General features: G+C 43.6%; 1 protein-coding gene across 1 annotated transcript; it reads left to right on the top strand.

The window, feature by feature from the left end:
* Positions 1 to 1,851: 1,851 nt before the first annotated feature.
* On the top strand, positions 1,852 to 20,534 carry sybu (syntabulin (syntaxin-interacting)). The gene is made up of 7 exons (XM_056286848.1): positions 1,852 to 1,875; positions 2,100 to 2,286; positions 13,809 to 14,006; positions 15,711 to 15,810; positions 16,393 to 16,545; positions 18,821 to 18,976; positions 19,334 to 20,534. The coding sequence occupies exons 1-7, from the start codon at positions 1,852 to 1,854 to the stop codon at positions 20,532 to 20,534; spliced, it is 2,019 nt and encodes a 672-aa protein (XP_056142823.1).
* The last annotated feature ends 708 nt before the right edge of the window (positions 20,535 to 21,242 follow it).

Genomic DNA, 21,242 nt, shown 5'->3' with positions numbered 1-21,242 from the left:
TCCTCTGCACCGCCTGCATCTAATCTGCTTGTGTTGTGAGGCGGTGTGCCAGTGTGCCAGGCAGCTCGGGCCCTGTGGCAGCTGCCTCCTGTGATGTCTTACTGCCATTCATACTGTAAAGCAGCTGTTGAATGAACAGCATATCTGTGAGATATGACGTACACATCTGTATGTTGACAAACACACAACATGAGCGTGAATCTAACGATTCAACGCGAGTTGATTCTTATTCTGTATGTTTGCAGCCTGTCTAGCGAGACTGTCCACAAACTCACATGCAGTGTGCAGACATATTGTAGGTGTATTTAACTGTCGTGATCCAAACAATTCTATGTAAAATGGTACTACTTGTAGAGCACTGCAGCTGGTATTTAATATGGTGGGGTGGGCTCACTTGGGGGAACAAAACACGTACCATTGGGGGGGCAGTCAAATTTTAAAAAAAAAACAAACAGACCATTTGCCATCAGGAGAGATGGCAGTTTCAGATTCATGGATGAGCAAAAAACACATAGTCCTTGGGGTCAATTACGTCATTCCTCATATAAAAAGAAAAACTCCAGACACGTAGGCACTTACATAACTGACCCCTTAATCGAGGACGCCAAGAGGCATGACGTTCAACAGGCGAGAGGATGTGATATTATTGTGTAAAGTTCAGTCAAGCATAATAGGGTTTTTTGAATTATTTAACCACATAGCATCAATAAACCATCCAGTTCCTCTGTACATGATGTACAGGAAATGCAAGGATTAAATGAAAAGGTGACATTCATACCATGGTTCTACTTCTGACTTGTTAATAATTTGGGATCTAGCGGATATGATTTTGATGGTATATAATTTTATCCTATTGATGATGTCCCTGTATAACTTATGCATGGCATTCAGATTGTTTCTCATTTTGCCGAGAAACTGGTTGTTTGGTGAAGGGTACCAGCCTTAACCTGTATTGCTTAGCAGGACCTATTGAAGTTGAGCATTTCGGTCACTACATCTTTCTTTGAGATGTCGTATTCTGTGGGGGAAAGTCAACATGTTGCTATTATTCACCTCACTTCATATGCCAACTGAAAATAATCCCCGACGCTTTTGAACTCTTCAATGAAAAGTAGATTCATCTCCAATAGATCAGATGTATCATCAAATACATGACATGCTGCGAGAGTAGCGAATTCAGGGGGCAACCAGGAACCACTGCAGTTGGGAACCGCCGCACTAACCAGTCAGCTAAAGGGTCCGACCCTTTAGCCAACCGGCTAGCGAGTCTAGTCATTCGTGGTCGTTCCACTACCCCCCTCCTTTGGGAAGCGCGCCCCCAAGCTTCAGCATATCAGCTCCCTCACGCCTCTGGGCACACGCGCTTCCGATGGCCTCACAGTCTCACCATCCCACTTCTGACACCAATATAGCGAGTATAGGGGGCAGCCGGGAACCGCCGCAGCCGGGACGCAAACCCAGGTCTCCCACACCACGGGTGACTACGTTAACCAATTGACTAAAGGGTCCAACACTTAGTCGTTCATTGTCATTACGCTAGCTTCAGCACACAATAATAATTCTGATACATGCAATAATACAATGCACACTTTGGATACCGATTTCCAGGGAAATGTGCTCAGTCAGCACAGGCCTTGTTTTGAAAGGTTATGTGGTCATCTCAGTGTGGTCACGACTGGCCGGGACGGGGGCGCGGGGTATTATTGGCACAACATGCTTTAGACACTCAGTTTGTATTTGTGAAGACTTGAGAGCCATGTCAGAAAGACGTCACACATTTGCTGCAGAGAAAATAATGTGCCTAATGTTTCTCCACTCCATCCTTAGGGGAAAATAGCTGCGTGAAGCACAATGGGACCATTCCAGGAATATGAGGTGCGTAGCATAATCACCTTTGGTCAATGGTACTTTTCTGCATGCCGGTTATTTACTCTATATAGATCTTTATCACTAAAGACAGATATTTATATTAGCGACTATTATAATGACTGTTTGATTTCCAAGATCTGGCAACATGCACAGACTAGGCCCCAAAGTCTTTAGAAAAAATACCCGCTTCCAAACTTGTGATACAGACTTTGATGCATGTTGTTCAAAAGGAGAAGAAGTCACCAGAAAAGGGGAGCCCCCGCAGTCGTATTCCACGTCTGATCCTTCACCCATTCCGAGCCAAAGATAAAGCATCGCCGCTTTCTGATTCACCTTTTTCAGAGGAGGAGGGGAGGGACTGTGACATCAACTCAGACCACTCCAAAAGAACCATCAGCACCAATGGATTTTGCTCTGGTAAGACTTTCAGCTCCCAACCACAGATAGCTATGAATCAATAACAGTTTTGTGACATAACAAGGTCTAGGCTACTCCAGTTGGCCCTACGCACTCGGTGACTTTAATCACCTTGACAAAAGCCCATTTGGGTTAGCACCAGGATTGACCTGCGAGGTCTGGTGGTTTGAATCTTTACACCGATGCCCCAAGTAACTTCTTTGCTTGGTGAATGGAGACATTACTTCAAGTTCAACTTTACTGTCATATGTATTTAGAATACAATGAAATTCTGGTGCTCTGGCTTTCTCTGCCTTAACACAAGGGACACAAGAACATCAGGGCACACCATCCCAAAAAAACATACACTATCTACACAGTGAACTCATACATTATATGCACAATATGCAGTAGAAGATAACACAACAATGTAAGGTGAATATGGGTGCCGTCAGCTGTTCAGCAACCTGACTGCCTGTGGAAACAAACTATTACTGAGATGGGTGGTGTGTGATTTGATGCCCCGGTAACGTTTTTTAAGAAGGAAGAAGCAATAATAGAACATGAGCAGGATGGCTGGTGTCCTTAATGATGTTTTGGGCTTTCCTTTTGCAGTGATTGGTGTAAATATTATGAAGTTGTGGTAGTTCCATGCCAATAATTTTTGCTGCTGTCTTTACAGTCCTTTGCAGCAGTCTGCAGTCCTGAGCAGTCAGGTTGACAAACCACACTGTGATACAGCCTGTCAAGACACTCTCGATGGTACTGCCATAAAAGTTCATAAGAATTTTGGTATGAATACCAAAACTCTTTTGAGATGCCTCAGAAAAATAGTCGCTGCTGTACCTTCTTCAGGATGCAATTGATGTTGAGAAGCCATGTGAGGGTGTCTGTGATGTGTAAACCAAGACATCTAAACCTGTCCACAATTTCAGCAGATGACACATTGATGGAAATAGGGATGTGATTTCCTGTGATCTTTCTAAAGTCAACAATGATTTGTCTTATTGACATTTAGAGAGAGGTTGTTATCATGGCACCATATAGTTAAAGCTTCCACTTCCCTCCTATAGGCCCCATCATCACTATCACTTATTAGTCCAATCACTGTGGCGTCATCTGCAAATTTAATGATGCTGTTGTTTTCATATTTGGCAACACAGTCGTGTGTAAACAGACTGTACAATAGGGGACTGAGACAGCAGCCCTGAGGTATGCCGGTCCTAAGAACTAATGTGGAGGACTATGTTTTACCTAGTCTCACAGTCTGAGGCCTGCCTGTCAGGAAATCAAATACCCAATTACAGATAAGAGTTGCCCAGACCAAGGCCTCTGGTTTCAATGCCAGTTTATATGTACAACTGTATTAAAAGCACTTCTCCAGATATCCTATTTTGGGGCTCTGATCAGACTTTGATTCCCCCCTCGGTATCCCATTATGTTACTCATGTGACTGCATGTGGCCACAGGGCCCTAAATGCCCATCTAGTTCGCTTATGCCTCAGGCCGGCCCTGACCCCAGTTTAACTCTGATATCCAGTGCTAATTTTAATTCCATCTACATCCACATCTGTATGGGTGTGGATATGAGGAGTGGAGAAGACTCCACATTGTCCTATAGGTGGGTGACCTTCAAATGTGAAAAAAAAATTAATAACTTTGTTTATTGGGTTTTCAACATGACCAGTATTTACAAAATAATCAAACTGGAAATTTATGTATTTGTAATACAAAACAACACATTCAAACAACAAAAACAGAATATGGGACAAGACCATAACAATGCCAAAAAAGAAAAAAAAAACATTATCAGACAGTACATTTCAACTTGGGTGTCCTATACACATATACCAGGCCTCTTGCATCACCGGAATGCATCATGTCCTCAACCTCATCCAACGAGGATAAGAATACAGGCTACATATACAAATAGTTATACTACATCACACTGGAACTACAGGAAGGTATAATCACTTAACATAAGAAAAGAAGGGAGTCCATATTACACAAAATGTGTTTATGGATCCTTTAAGTGTATGTCTAATTTTTTCAGCTTTATGCAATTTAAAACAACTTTAATCCAGACAGCATGGGAAGGGGGTGCCAGAGATTTCCATCTAAGCAAGATCAATTGCCTCGCCAACAGGGTGACAAAGGCAATTATGTCCTTATTCATTTTGGTCAGCTGTAGTGTGGGTGAGGAAACCCCAAATAGCACGATGAGTGGGTCTGGTTCAATCTGTGTGCCACTTATTTCAGAGAGTGTGTTAAATATATCTTCCCAAAAACCAACAAGAGATGGGCAACCCCAAAACATATGAACATTATTTGCAGGAGATTGGTTACACCTTACACAGTTACAGCTAACATCTTTGTAAATTATGGACACCCTGTATACCCTTTTGAGTGCCTCTACCCATAATTCATCATTGTAATATGTGTGTATCAACAAACTGACTCCTTTTATTACCCTCACTCCGGAAATCTCTAATAATTTTTTCATTGCCTACGTAAGTACATATTATGTCATATCCTGTCGGATTAACTGTACCATGATTGCCTACAGGAATAATACATCCCCCTTCTTAAAATAAAGTTCCTATGTAACATAACAAAATTTTGGCATTAGGTCAATCAATTTCAGCTACCCTCAGTAAGTACATAACATTTTGACAGAAGTGCACATTATTCTAGACACTGACAATATGTTATGGCAACAATGTAAACATAACAATGCCATTTCTTTTATCATGTGATAAACAGAATTATTCAAATGTATATCCTTCAAACAAGTAAGATGAACAGGTAAGCATCTTAACAAACGTTTAATCTTACATTCAGTATGCTTAGTACAATTCAAAATGTTATATTCACCATCGTGATTCAAGGCGATTTATATATATATATATATATATATATATATATATATATATATATATTTTACAAATGTCCATGGGGCAGCAATCCACCTACACCCTTTACATTTACAGGTCAAAGCTCTTCCTTGGGTTAATTGTGTATCCAACCTGGTAGTGTATGTGTGTGAAGGTGTAGTATTCAATATTGATGTCTCTGGTTCTGTATCCTTGTATCCTTGTGTGTTTCTGGCTGTACTTCACAGCTCATGTGTGTAGTGTTGCTGTCTTTTGTCTGTAGCAGGTGATGGCAATTGCAGCGATAAGTTTGACCCTCATCAGTAAGGATGTTATAGGATCTCTCTGTGCTTTGCAAGCTCTGTCACAGTGGCAGGTTTCCAACATCCGTTTGGCTGTTGGACGTTGACTGTAGCACCATACGGTAATGTTGACAGTAGTCTTGCACTGAGGTCATAATATTGCTTATGTCTGCACTGGCACTGCACTCTCCTGGCATGCACAGCCTTTCGACAAACAACTTGTGGCTGTAGTTGTTTACCTGTAGTAGGAAGTACTGATCTCTTTTGTCAACTCATTAGCAGCTGGGCTGGTGATTTCAGACTGTCGACTGGAGTGTTGCGGTATTCCAGCAAGCTGAGGAATGTATCCTTCCTTTCTGCTCTGGCTTTGTCCAGTATCATCTTGGCTGTCTGGACTGTTCTTTCTGCAAGACTGTTACTCTGTGCATAGTGGGGGCTAGACGTGATGTGGTTAAACTCCCAGATTTCTGCAAAGCTTTTGAATTCCCTGGAGTTGTAGCAAGGACCAATATCACTGATAACTCTCTCAGGTATGCCTTGTCTAGCGAATATGGCTTTCATTTTGTGAATGACTGCAGATGAGGTAGTGTGACGCAATCTTTCAATCTCAAAGTGCCAACTATAGTAATCTACAACTACTATGTACTCTTCTCCCTCTGACGTGAACAAATCCATGCCAACAACCTGCCATGGCCTCTCAGGAATAGGATGCGAGATCATTTTGCGTTTGAGCTGCGGTGCTCTGTGCACATGGAACATCTCTCCACCATGGCTTCTATCTGTGCATTCATGTCAGGCCAAAATAGAATGTCTCTGGCAATTTGTTTACTCTTCTCCATTCCCACGTGTCCTCTGTATATGTGTCTTAGGATTTCTTCTCGTAGTATGTGTGGAACGATGATTTTCTCACTTCTGAACAGCACATCATTTATTTCTGTCATCTCGTCTCTATGATTCCAGTATTCAGCAGCACTGGGTGTCCACCTAGTGTTGCTGAATACTGAATACATTGCTTTAACACAGAGCTGTATGTCTTGAGTTGTAGCTGCCTGGATTTCTATAAGCTTGCTGTCGCTCACAGGTAGGTTGCTCATGAGTGTGTGCACTTGGGTAATCATGCCTTCACTCAGATTGGTCTCATCATTGACAATTGATTTTCTAGACAATGTGTCTGCGACTGGAATATCTTTACGCGGGCAGTGTATGATAGTAATGTCATACCTTTGTAGTTGAAGCATCATGAGTTGAAGTCGTACAGGTGCTGCTGCAAGGGGTTTTCTCAGTATTGACTGAGAGGCTTGAGGTCGGACTACATGGCGACCATATACATATTGGTGGAAACGCTTACACCCAAAGAGGACTGCGTTAAGCTCCTGTTCAATTTGAGCGTAGTTTTCATCAGACTTACTTAATGACTTTGAAGCATATGCAACTGGCCTACCTTCCTATAGGAGCACTGCTCTGAGGCCACTCTTGGATGCATCAGCATTCTCAATTCCTTTTCTGTATCAAAGTACGCAAGTACTGGACCTGCACAATGAGATAATAAAATTATAATAATACATTTTTTTGTGGGCGCCTTTCACAGCACTCAAGAACACCTTACAGAACACAGTAAAAAACAATCAGCACTGTATAGACAACAAAAAATCAAAACAAAGCAGGGTAGGGTAAAAAGTTAATACAAGAGATCAGTATAAAATCATCATCAGCACAAAACTCAATGAAGCGTGTATCAGACTGGATATGCCAGTTTGAAAAGGTACGTTTTGAGATGGGATTTGAAGGTTGAAAGAGAGTCAGTATTGCAAATTTCTTGTGGGAGAGAGTTCCATAGGCCGGGGGCAGAATGACTGAAGGCTCTAGTCCCCATGGTAGTCAAGCTAGCCGATGGTGTAGTGAGTTGGAGAGCAGAAGAGGATCTGGGAGTGCAGGAGGGTGTGTGGATATGAATGAGTTCAGAAAGATATGAAGGAGCTAGGTTATTAAAGGCCTTAAAGGTGAGGGGCAGGATCTTGAAGTCAATATGGTATTTAACAGGGAGCCAATGGAGTTGCTGAAGAACAGGAGTGATATGATATATGGAAGGAGTTCTGGTAATGATACGGGCAGCTGAATTCTGGACCAACTTAAGTTTATGAAGACACTCGAGGGGAAGACCAAAGAGGGTAGAATTACAGTAATCAATACGGGATGTAACTAGAGTGTGAATGAGTATGGTGGTGCTGTTAGGTGTAAGTGACGGCCGAAGATGATTAATATTGCATAGGTGGAAGTATGCAGACTGAGTAACATTGTTGATGTGAGCTTCAAAAGATAATTTGCTGTCCACGATGACACCCAGACTCTTAACCTGAGGTGATGGAGGAACTACAGAATTGTCAATAGAATGCTGTATTGTGTGTTGCTTCCCATAGAAACTCACTGCCTTCCTTCAGTAGTTGGCATAGTGATGCGTCCACCTTTGACAATCTGGGTGCAAATCTGGTCAGGTGGTTGTCATCCCCAGTATTGTTTCAAGTTCTGCTTTGTTCTGCGGTTGCTCCATTTCTCTGATAGCTTTCACCTTGTCTGGTTCTGGTTTGATGCCCTCTCAACTCAGCCAGTGTCCGAAGTATTTGACCTCCGGAACACAGATGACACATTTGTCTGGGTTTAATGTTACCCCGCTTTCCTTTGTTCTCTGCAGCATCGCATGTAGGTTTGCATTGTCTTCTTCCTTTGTACGGCCATTTGTGCAGCCATACACCAGAATGTCATCAACTATGGCTTTAAAGTCCTTGTTAAACCTGTCTTTTGGTATTGTATTTACATTGGCACCTGTGTCCAGTTTAAACTATGGCTACAAGTAAAGTCAGGTCAGCCTTTGCTGCTACCATTATGACAGCAGACGGTACTATCTAGATCTGTTTCTACTGCCTTGTAGATTTGCCTCTTTAGGCAAAGGCTAGGGAAAGGTAGCGCCGCATTCAAATCCAAGAAGGCGCTGGCAGCAGGGCGCTCAATGGTGTTTGTGGGAGAAGAGCCCAATAGGATCATGAGCCCTATCGGACCAATGGCACAAACATCAGATGGCATGCAGAGGAACCCCTCTGTTGGTCAATGGATGGCATCACTTGACAAGTAAGCTGTCACCGCGGGGCAACCTCTTTATCTACTGAGCCCGTTGCACTACGGTGTACCGCTTAGGAATGGATTCTGAGGTCCAGAGAGACTGTTCAGCAGGGACACGACACTGAATGTCTTAACTAATGTGCAAAGTGTGATGTGAGGAGAGCTCAGTGGCAACTCAAACATTTGTCTGTTACAAATGTGGATGATATTGTTGCTCTAATGTGGGCCTGATGGCCCACAGGCATGCTTGCCGAGCTTAAACGGCATCATAATCATCATCGTTTCGATGGACTGCCGAAGAAGATGGCTGCAACGCCACTAAGGCCCTCGAAGGTCTCATTGAGCCTCCTCTGGAATTCATCCTGAGCTGAAATGACACCAAAAGGAAGACTGGCCAAAACCACAGTGTTAAAGGTCGTCAACAATGAAGACTCTTCAGCTAGTTTAATTGCCCAATTGCCCTGACCGTGCATCAAGCACACTGAAATAATGTGCTCCAGCCAGTTTTGGTATTATATCATCCACTGTAGGCACTGGGTAATGTGGTCTTTGTATTGCCTTATTCAGGTCTTTGGGATCAAGGCATATTCTTAGTTTGCCAGTGCTTGGTTTTTCGACAACCACCGGTGCATTTACCCATTCTGTAGGTTCCATTGCTTTCTTTGTGATTCCATCTCTTTCCATCTTATCCAGCTCCTCTTTCAAATGGCTGCAAAGTTTGTGTGGAATCCGTCATGGAGGGTACACCACTGGTACTGCATCTGGTTTCAAGTGGATGGTGTATTCATCTGGAAACTGTCCAATGCCCTTAAAAACATCAGAGTGCTCCTCCATAATGCTAGTAAGTTCATTTTGTACTGCATCGACAGATAGCACCAGTTTGACTAAGCCCATGTCTAGGCATGCCTGAAGGCCTATGACAGGTGGCCCCGTGTACTGACAACATAGAACTTTGTCTTTGAATTTGCATTCTAAGTCACACCTCCCTTTTACATGCAGTGCTTGACCACCCTATGCACTGAGTTTTATTTCTGCTGGTCTTAGTTTTACATGTTTAAAGTTCTTGTTAAACCTGTCTTTCAGTATTGTATTGACATCGGCACCTGTGTCCAGTTTTAACGTTAGTTCATACCTTTGTGGTCCCACCTCAAGTTCAGCAAATGCTTGTGCCTTGTTACCAATGTATTTCTTGGCAACTTGTCTGTGAATGTTCTCATTCATCCAGGTCATGGTTATCCAAAGGAGTTGAATCAAGTGCAACTGGACTTGGTATATATCCATGAAGACGTTTCGCCTCTCATCCAAGAGGCTTCCTCAGTTCGTGCCTTTCTGACTAGACCAAGCTAGTCTGACTGGCTGGTGATGAGACTCAGAATGTATCCTCTTTGGAGTCGTAGTCAGAGCTACAGATGTCCATGGCTCTTTGTGTTTACCAATGCCCGTCGCCAACAGAGCCATAGATATGAGTGGCTCTTTTGAGTGCCGATGTTTGGCGCGCCCGTCGTTATCGGAGCTATTGATATGCGTGGCTCTCCTGTGCTCCGATGTCCAGCCGCGCCCGTCGCCATCGGAGCTATTGATTTGCATTTGTTTAGCAGCGACGGTCGTTGGGGGTGTTAGTTTCGACTTCATTATTCAGTGGTCATGAGAGTCGTTGGAGCCATTAGTGACCGACTGTTGTTCTTGGAGGCTAAGCTTCTTGAGTGTCCTGGGTAGAGATGAAAGGACGGCATTGTAAGTGGGAGATAGGTGGTGTCGCAGACCTCCTCCTCTGTTGAGGGAGGGTTTTTCCAGTTTTGCATTGATGGCTTCCTTCACCCCTCTTTCAAACCATCTATCTTCTCTGTCTAAAATGTGTACGTTGCTGTCCTCGACGGAGTGTGTCTTCTCCTTTAGGTGTAGATAGACTGCTGAGTCTTGTCCTGAGGAGTTTGGCCTTCTGTGTTGGGCCATCCGTTTGTGTAGTGGTTGTTTGGTTTCTCCTATGTATAGGTCAGTGCAATCCTCATTGCATTGTACAGCATACACCAGATTGCTTTTTTGAGTGTGTGGTACACGGTATTTGGGATGAACCAGTCTTTGTCGGAGTGTGTTGCTGGGTTTGAAGTATACCGGGATGCAGTGTTTGTTGAAAATTCTCCTGAGTTTCTCGGAGACCCCAGAAAGATACGTGATGACTGTGCTCTTCCTTCTGTTCCTTTTCTCCTCATCGCTCACCTGGTTGGTCTTTTTGGAACGTGTTGCAGTTTTCACAAAAGTCCAACTTGGGTAGCCGCAGGTTTTTAAAGCTCCCCTTAGTTGTTTGTGTTCTTCTCGTTGGGTCTGTGTGCTGCTGGGCACATTGTCAGCTCTGTGTTGCAGAGTTCTGATGACGCTCATCAGATGAGTCTCATCACCAGCCAGACAGACTAGTTTGGTCTAGTCAGAAAGGCACGAACTGAGGAAGCCTCTTCACGGATATATACCATTGATTCAACTCCTTTGAATATTCTTGGCAACTGTATCTATGTAAAATTCTTCCTCAGTCACATGTTCATTTTGTGATATGCCATGTACTCTACGTGTCTCTTTGTTGTTGTGGTCCTGTCCTGCAAGCTTCAGCAAAGTGATGAATTTTCTTGCATTTATTGCACTGTTTCCTTTTTGCTGGGCAGACCTCATTGTCATTGTGCTCTCGTGCGCAACACGTCTTATTACTGTGTTTTTTGTGCTCATCATTTCCCTTGACATATCACCCCTGTCTGTGGCTTACTGTTTCGTTTCTGTTTGGGCTTCTTATTTATGGCATGTACAGCTGAGTCGTCACTGGCGCGGCTGCCACCCATCGTTCTGATCTGTTCCTGTGCTAACTCATGCGATCTAGCGATTTCGGTGGCTTGGCATCCTCCTCATCATATTCTTCATCCATCCATTATCTTAACCGCTTATCCTGCTCTCAGGGTCGCGAGGATGCTGGAGCCTATTCCAGCAGTCATTGGGCGGCAGGCGGGGAGACACCCTGGACAGGCGGCCAAACCATCACAGGGCGCGCGCGCGCGCACGCGCACACACACACACACACACACACACACACACACACACACACACACACACACACACACACATTTAGTTCAGCCAATTCACCTGACCTACGTTTTTGGACTGTGGGGGGAACTCAAAGCCCCCAGAGGAAGCCCACGCAGGCACGGGGAGAACATGCAAACTCCACACAGAGGACGACCCGGGATGACCCACCAAGGTTAGACCACCCCGGGGCTCGAACCCAGCAACTTCTTGCTGTGAGGCGACCGCGCTAACCACTGCGCCACCGTCCCGCCTTCAAATGCCTTCCCTTAAGTCAAATCTGGTCCATGGCTAAGTAACTTTTGACGCAATTTGGTGAGCTGGTTGCAAAAATAATTCTATCTCGGACCACTTCATCACTATTAGCATAGTTGCGTTCTTTAACAAATAACTTTAGCTCAGTTACAAAACGCTCAAAAGACTCACCCACCTGTTGCATCTTCTCGTGGCACTTGTACCTAACGAAGATCGGGTTTGCTATGGGAATCACATATTCCTCGTATTTGTCATAATATGTTTGCAGTGACTAAGCTTCGTCAGCTGTGAGGGTCCATGTATTGAAAACATTTCTCCAACCCATAGTAGGAGGCGATAACGGCATTTTATTTCTTCGTTTTGCAAACTCAGTGGACCTGAGAACATTAGCTCGACATGCTGTCGGAACTTCCTCCACTCGCCGGGTAGGTTCGCCGAATCCCAGTCCATCCTGGGGCTCGGAACACCGTAAGAATCCATCTTCTTTTCCTTCGTAGTGGGTTTGATCAGCTATTTCTGACACCATGTAATATTTGTGTATCAACAAAACGCTCAAACGTGTTCAACAATCTGATACCTTTTACTACCTTCGCTCAAGAAATCTGAATCTTTTTTTCCATCGCATGCGCAAGTATTACGTCATATCCTGCCGTATCAACTGTAACATGATTGGTTACAGGAATACAACGATCATTTCCTCACCCAGTTCCTCCTCCCATGAAGATTTAATATCGTTTATAAGGTGGCTTGTAAAGAACAAATTTGTCTAAAGCCTTTTGTCAGGGTACTTTTCAGAGTCGGAAAGGGTTTAAGAAAAGTGTCAAAACTGTGTGTCACCAGGAAGAGCGGGGAACGAGGATCTATGCTGCGGATATAACTCCTGATCTGTAAGAACCTAAAAAAAATTATTTCGGGAAGACCGAATTTGGCCGAGAGTTGCTCAAATGTAGGAAATGTATTATTAACATAAAGATCTCTAAACATTTTAATACCAAAACTAGACCACACTGAGAAGACACTGTCCACCATAGATGGGGAAAGGCCGGATTTGAGGCCACCGGGGCAGAAAATGAGGTCGTCTGAAACCCAAAATGGCGTCTCAATTGGTTCCAGATCCTCAGTGTTGTGTAAAGAAGTGGTAATGGCTTGTAATGAAGGAGTGAGTGAGGGAAGACAGTGATGCCGGTGCGGACTAGGCGACCTCCATCTCTAGCCAAATTGGGGGTGTGGGTATTTCTTTGCTCCGCAACCAGTACTGAACGATCCGAGATTAGCACCCCAGTAGTCGAACCTGAAATGGTAGCGCTAGACCTCCATCTGGCTGGGGCCTCTTGTCAAATTTGAACTTTAAAAACTCACACTGTTTGAAACTGTGGCAAGGGGGATATTCCTGGGTTATAAGGTACGAAAAGTCAATGAATTGACTGTCCCGATGACTGACTGAAAACCATATCTTGCTGTCACCACTTTTTGTAGAATATCAAGAATAAGATAAAATGAGTCACATTTGAATTTTAAACAAAACATTTTCACATAGCAAACACATTTAAACAGTTAACTTTGCTCGGAGTAAGAACTAATTAGGCTACATTTCTAAGTTGGATGAAAACATTGGATGAAACTTGCCAAAATAAGAAATAGCACCCTAATATTGACTCAATCAAAATTGACCTCCTTGCAAATATCCCCAGATCACTGCAAAAAGTGTGTGTGTGTGTGTGTGTGTGTGTGTGTGCGCGCGCGCGTGCGTGCATAAACCACAACTAGCCAGTTCAACCCCAACACACAAAATGTGATAAGCGATAAGGTGACAGTCAGATGAGTTATCTCAGGAGATAGTGGCCTGAATGAACCCTGAGCTTTGATTGACAGCGTATGCTCCCTGCTGCCTGCTTGTTCTTGGCTGTTACTGTCACTGTGTGCCTGTCTACATTAGATGACACTGGCTGCCCCACTAGTCAGTGTGTGTCCCCCTCCAAAACCCCATCAGGCTCAGAGCAGAGTCCACACAGCTCGCCTTTGCCCCCTGATCGCAAGACCAAGATGAAGCGGGTGAGGCTGATGGCAGAATGGAATGTGGAACGGACCACGCCAAGGCACAAGAGAGAGCAGAGATCTGCAATGAAACCCAGAGGTAAAGAAAATATGGTGGAGCTGTTTTCAGTTAATCTTATGACAGCTGCAGACATACGTTAACCTGTATGCCCCTCGGTATTGTTAATGGATGCAATAAGTCTTTCAAAGAAGACATTATTCTATGGGTTTCCTTATGTGTAAAAATCTAGATTTTTGTACTTTTTATGTTAGTGAGAGTACAGCAAGTAAGAAAAACATCTTTATACCTGCAACAAAAACATTTCTCAGCTGGTTTGTATGGCAAGAGAACAAATTTGTGGTGTAAACAAGCAGTCTATGCAGTGTGCAAAAGCTTGCTGGGCAAACAAGCTAGCTGGCATCTTTATTATCTAGCCCCCATTATGAGATCATCTCCAATTGTCCCATGACTGGTTGCATTTCCTTGTGGGGAAACAGCCAACATATTTACCAGTCTTTGGGTAAATGCGCATATGAAGCTGTAGTAAGTATACTGTATGCATACAGCAAGTAGGCAGTAATATTTTTGGTTCAGTTCCTGGTTGTTTAGTCTCAGCCCCAGGTATACTGATACCCTTATACACAGTATCACATACATGGCTCATATTTACTTCTGTATGCCAATCATTTCTTAAAGACTGAAGCACAATAACAGTTTTTCAGTGGTCAGTAGCTAATACATCCCCAGGCACATTGACCTCACCAGACACTGGCCGGGTTGCAGTTCTTCTGGGTAAAGAAAAACGTTGTATGACTTGAGAGAGTTGTTGCCTGTGCTGTACTAGAAACTCAAACATATCAGAAATGCTGCACTGCATTTATTTATTTCCAAATGGAATTGCTTTCTCCTCTTTTAATCTGTCCAAATAAAAACAAAAAAATCCACTGTTTGACAAAAGTGCTTGGTCATGATTTAGAAAAGTAAGCTGATTGGCTAATAAAAAGGTTCAAGGCTTAACCAATCAGGCTGATTAGCAGTGGTTTACTTTTCTGATTGAATGTGCACCGACCATCAGTTGACCCACCAGGTGTTGGAATATCAGTTTGTTTTTCACTTTTGTGTTACACTCACCGCACAATTATGGTTTTTTTCAATGGCAAGAGATTGTACTCAGGTACAGCTTTTCAACAGACCTTCATTATTGTGATAGTAATTAGCATTTAGCAGTGTGTTTCTCATTAAAAGCCATCTGTAATTTTTACAGTTTCAGCTTGTTATTCTTTATCTGGTGTTTATATTGCAATATTTAGGTGAATAACTACTCACTTTATGATGTTAGTTGGCATTTCTTCTGCAAATATTTACACATACACAACATCACACAGTACATGGATGTTATGGAATTGTCCTCATCTTGGCACTGATAAAATGTGGAGTAGAAGGCTTTTGAATAAGAGAGCTGGTTGATGAAGCTCTGTGCTCTGGTTTGTTATTCTTTAGGGAGTCTTTCTGAAGTCTTGTTTCTGGAAACTTTAACATGCTATTCCACACTTCATCTTCCATTTGATCCTAACAAGGCAGGATGGGGTTGCTGGAAGGTGCTTATTAGCTTAGTCATTATTGCAAACTGCTGTGGAGAGAAGAAGCTAGGATGGACAGATATGACAGGAAACAAGAAAATTGCACATAAATGCTCCGAATGTTTCCACAAAAACGGTTGTATGTATGTATGTGTATATGTGTGTGTGTGGGGGGGGGCTTAATTTCGCCTTCCCAGTGACTCAATGCTGCATCTCTTTGCAGGTAGTGAGGCAGACTTCAGCTCCTCCAGCAGCACGGGCAGCCTGAAAAACAAGGAGAGCATTGCTTTTAATTCTGCAGGAAAAAAGACAACTTCACGCAGGTATGATGTAGCCACTGTTCTCTTTTCATTCTTCATAAACGTCGAGCGACGTATTTAGACGTAAACCAGTACAGAAAATGGAGTCTCAGTCCAATGATTTTTATTCAATCAGAATCAATTTGTTGTGGAATATTAATGTTAGGTGTGGGATTTTTTTTCTTCATAAGTATCATTTAAGCATTCAATAGCCAATTCTCAGGAGGTTGAGGTGGGGCATGGCCTCTTTATATAGGACACTCTATATAGTGTTGATAGCTAGCTAGCATGCTAATTTAACATGATGTTGCTAGGCAACTATTTGAAAACAGACCAACTGACATAATGATGATGGCAGTTCACTGATGGTCGAATCAAATCAGCATATTAGATGACATAACTCACTTCCAGAAGCATGGTATTGACAACCAGGAGGAGGGTTTCTCAAGGGGCTTTAGTCCTCTTTTCACAACAGCACTTCTGACATTTTAGGTAACTTTGCATTGGAGAGCATAATTTTCACTGGAGTGGGTCTTTGAGTAAACCTGTTGAAAGTTGTTGTTGATGAAATGAATGAGTAAAAATAATGGTTTGTCTCTCATCAAGCTTTAGTGCTCACATTAGACCACTCCCAGTATTCAAGCCAGCAGGAAGTCCTGCAGCCAACCGTGATGCAGAGCTCTACGCTCCCTACAGAACCCCCATCAGAACCCCCCCCTCAAGCTACAGTAGCAGCAGCAACTCCAGCCCTACCACCAGGTACACCAACATACCTATCATATGATGTCACATGATGCATGATGACTTTATGCAACACTTCATAAAAAGGGCTGCAACTTGAAAGTTTTAAGGACAAAAGATGACTTTACTCAGTCATTAATACCCCTCAGCCATGTCTGACCTTCCCATATGTCTCTGCAGTTATATATTACAAATCCAATATTGTCTACCCCACCCTCCCCTTTCAAGGCCGAGTACATTTAGAGATTGAGAGATTAGGGGGTTTGGAACAGGCAATGTGCAGCACAAACTAAATGAGTGAGGGGGCGTTTTTGATCAGGCTCAGACGGCTTCTTATCATTTCCTCTCTTGCAGTTGACCGGGATTATGTCGGTCATGATTGGGCAGAGCTCAGGATTATTGTGCAGTTAATGAAACGAATGTCTGCTTTTGTTAATCGGGAAAATGGTGACTAAGTGCAGCTGAGTTGTAATTTGTGTGTACGTGTACCTTAGTTTAGAGAAGAGGTCAGGGTCATACATATTTCAATATAAGGGAGTCAATAAACCAAGTGCCTAGCCTGCATCTCAAAACTATTTGCAGACTTAGACTGCTTTTATCTGTCAGTTCCTCATATGCAGGTCTCATACATACAAGGGAATGAAATTACGTTCACAAGGACCTCAGTGCCACATAAAAAAAACAAATAACACACAATAGATATTAAAAACAAAAAGTGCATTAAAAACAAGAATTACTTCACAGACCTAAACATCACAAGCACACCTGACACGGACAGTGAGTAAGATGGTCAAAAAGTCATTTTATGGAAGGTCTAAGTGTTCAGGCTGTTGAGGAACCCCACAGCCTGAGGAATGAAACTGTTGCATAGTCTGGTGGAGGCAGCACGGCTGCTGTGGTACCTCCTGCCAGAGGGTAGGAGGGTGAAGTGGATGTGGGCAGTGGCGCCGGCACCCGTCATCCTGTACGCACAGTGTGTACGTTTTTTTTTATGATTTTGTTTTTTGTTTTTTTTTTGTTTTTTTCACTCATGCCGTTTGACTGAAATACATTTGAAGGCCGATGATTTGGTGTCAACGTCACTGGCTAATAGCACACGGTGCATACAGGATTACGGCTGCCGGCGCCACTGGATGTGGGAAGGGTGGGTGGGGTCCTTCACGATGCTAAGAGTCTTCTGGGTGCACCGTGCGTCAAAGATGGCCTGGATGGATGGGAGAGCAGTTCCTATGATCTTTCCAGCTGACTTCACTATCCTTCACTATGTTGCCTATGGCAGCTAAGACCTAGGTTGAAGGAAAACTAGAATTGTTTCAGCATTTGAAATTTACCAATGTTAAGCCCACTGTGGCATTTGAAGTCCACCCTCTTTATCCTGTTTTTTTAAATGTCTATATAAATGCATTATCATCTTCCCTCTCATCACTGAAGAGACATTTTCATCCCTCTATCAGCTTCGCTCTGCCTGGCAAGGTGTCATGTGACATCTCTCACACACTACCTTCTGCTAGGCTGTTCTATTTCTGGCAGGGATGCAGAGTGGTACAGTAAAAGGCCTTGAGTTCCCAGGTTGCAAGGGTATTGAGCAAAGCAGTGAAGCCTGCATATGAGAGAGGGACCTTTCGTTTTGCATATTTGGTTAAAATTGACCTTTGTTCTACAGACAAACTAATCCTTTTTCCATCTGCTGTTTGAGCATGATAAGGTGTTGATCACAGATCTTTCCCAAACATGAAAAATGCCATTTGGATGGTAATAGCATTATGTGAGACAGTTTGCCCCCCCCCCCCTACTTAAATGACTATTCCCTAGCTAACTCTTGGGTAACCCAGTATTATAGGGTTTTTTATTTTGTTTTTTTTTAGGGGCGGGTTGTTTTTATTATCTCTACTGTTTTACATTGGTAATCCTGTGTCAGACAGTAATTCCAGGCTCCACAGAGCATCTGTCCAGACAGCACTCTGTCAGACTAAACTAAGTAATTACCTTCTGCCGGGAAGCGTTTTACTTTTCCCATCAAATTTTACCGTTTTTGGTCTTACTAGCTTTTGCTTAAAAGTGGGTATTTGGTAGCTTGTGCTTTGACTGCTGTTTTTTCCCTAACAGTTTAAAGTTGTTTTCATCAGAAAAGCTGAGGAAGGCTATAGCAGACATGATGGAGAGTTTGGTGATGCTTACAATACTGTACATGGGGATGCAGGAAAAATATTGCGATTGGATCTAAAGAGGTGAGGCTTGCATGCCACCAGATAAGCATACTGAATGTTTGTGTATCATTTCTCCTCAACATAAGAAGGGTGAGCCAGAGGCACTACCATTCCTGCAGAGACAATCATGGCATCCGACCCCCGAATCCAGAGCAGTACCTCACCCCACTGCAACAAAAGGAGCTGTCAATCAGACACCTGAAGACCAAACTGATGGAGTCTGAAAACAGAGTACACAACAGGTTGGTTGATATTCTGCCACACTGGGGCTCCTGTTATTGTATAGATTATTTTCATGACTTCATTGTAGGATGCCGGACAGCAATGACTGCAGCAAAAATGATGGCACATACTGACATAAATCAAAATGTTGTGCAATTGTGTGTTGACCAGCTAGGAAATTACTATTGTATAGCATGAAATAAAATCATATAATCAGTGGTTTTGGCAGGCAGATGGCCAGTATGCACTGTCTATGACAACAGGCTAACCAGTTCTGTTAAATGCTGTTCAGGGTCTTTTGTTGTTGTTGTTTTGTGCCACCTATTTGTTTTTTGAGTAGCTCTGCAAGTGCTCACACCCTCATATTTTTTTTTTAGAGAGGCAGAGATAGAGGAGCTCAAGTCCCAGCTTGACAGGATGAGGGAAGACTGGATCGAGGAGGAGTGCCACCGCGTGGAGGCCCAGCTGTCCCTGAAGGAGGCACGTAAGGAGATCAAGCAGCTGCGGCAGGTAGTGGAGACCATGAAGAGCAGCCTGATGGAGAAGGACAAGGGGATCCAGAAGTATTTCATCGACATCAACATCCAGAACAGGAAGCTGGAGTCCCTGCTGCAGAGCATGGAGCTTGCCCAGAGCGGATCCAACCTCCACGACGATGCCACCCTGGACTTCATCTGTGACTCCGCTATCGATGGAGTGAAGAGCAAGATGGAGGGTGAAGAAGAGGAGGGACCAGAGCTGGGGAATCAGGTGGAAGGGAAAATGATAGACAGCGGCTTGCTGGCGAATGACGAGATAGGTAACGGGGCGGATATTTACAAGCAGGTCTTTACGTCTACTGCAGTGGACTTCAGTCAGGACTCCAGCAGCAAGCTGATGAGGGGGACAGGGCCAGAGGTGTCCTCGCTGTTGGAGGAGGGTGTAGAGACAGGTAACTCTAGTGAAGCTCCACCGGATCCGCCTCATATCCTTTCCACCTTTATCTGCCAATGTCCAAGCACACCGCTGCTGACAGAGCAGCCCAACTGGGAAGACAAGGGAGTCCAGACCGACGTGGTGCTGATGTCTCCAGACCTCCAGGTTCTGCTGCTCCAGCTGCTTAAATTCAGCAGGGCACCAGTCGCAGATGTAGCCTCCAGCAGTCTCCTGGGAATACAACACCTCCCCATCCCCGTCCCCACCACCACCAATACAACCGAATCCACGCTTCCCCCGCCCAGCCCTGCTCTGCCAGAGAGCCCCAACAACTCCATGGATTCAGGGATTTGCTGCTCAGAGCCTGCGGAGAGCCGACGGTTCATGGAGGAGCTGGACTTTGGTGTTGGCAAGGAGGAGGAAGGAGAGCGGCCTTGTACGCCGCCTGGATTGGGGATTGTCAGCAAGCGCTACTGGAGCAACAGCTTCCTCGTGGATCTGGTGGCCGTGGCGGCTCCTGTGTTGCCCACTGTGGCCTGGCTGTACTCACGGCACGGCGTGGATGGGAGTTCTCCAGTGTACAACATTGCGGCTCTGATCAGGGGCTGCTGCATCATGGGATTGCCCACTCTCCGCCATGTCACTCACAGGTCAGATATGTAATGTCCTCCACCCCCACATGCATATAACTTAAAGCACTTCAGCATCTGTTAAGAGTATTGCGAAGATTTAGTTTTGTTTTTTGTTTTTTTTACACGAGAATATATTTTGTTTTGGTTCCGTCACTGTTACTTTGCCACTGTACAGTTACCATGAATTTAAATCAAATGGTGACACGAAAGGGATTATTCATTGAAGGGATTATTTATTTTTATCATATATATGTGAGGTAGATTGTTACTTGTCCTGTACTGTCGTTAGCTACCCTTGTGTCCATTTTTTTTTTTTGCTCTTGTTCTTGTTTTCAGATTGCATGGACATGAGATTTCAGGGGATGGAATGGTGAAATGTTAAGAGTTTATGATGGTTTGTGATTTCTCAACTGTTTGGTACAAACTTTAAACCTTCAGCCAAAGCTTTAATGTGTGTTCACTGTTTTGTGAAGATGTATTTTTCTCCTCAAGAGTTTAGCTTTTTATGGTATATCCTGTATATTGTTCAGAGAAGTATGTTGATGCTTTAAAGCAAGTGACACTTGTTATGTGCCTGAGCTATGTGCAATATTGTTGTTTACATCGAATGTCCTTGTAACTATTATTAAAGCATGATAATTGTAACGATTCTTGACTGACATATTTCATTTAAAAATTGCATGAGATTTGTTTTGGATAGGGAGGAGAGTCTTAAATAATATGGAAGTGGCCTAAAAAC

The sequence above is a fragment of the Lampris incognitus genome, chromosome 9 (genome assembly GCF_029633865.1).
Source record: "Lampris incognitus isolate fLamInc1 chromosome 9, fLamInc1.hap2, whole genome shotgun sequence".
Classification (NCBI taxonomy): Eukaryota; Metazoa; Chordata; class Actinopteri; order Lampriformes; family Lampridae; genus Lampris; species Lampris incognitus.
This window is presented reverse-complemented; position numbering and strand designations above follow the sequence as displayed.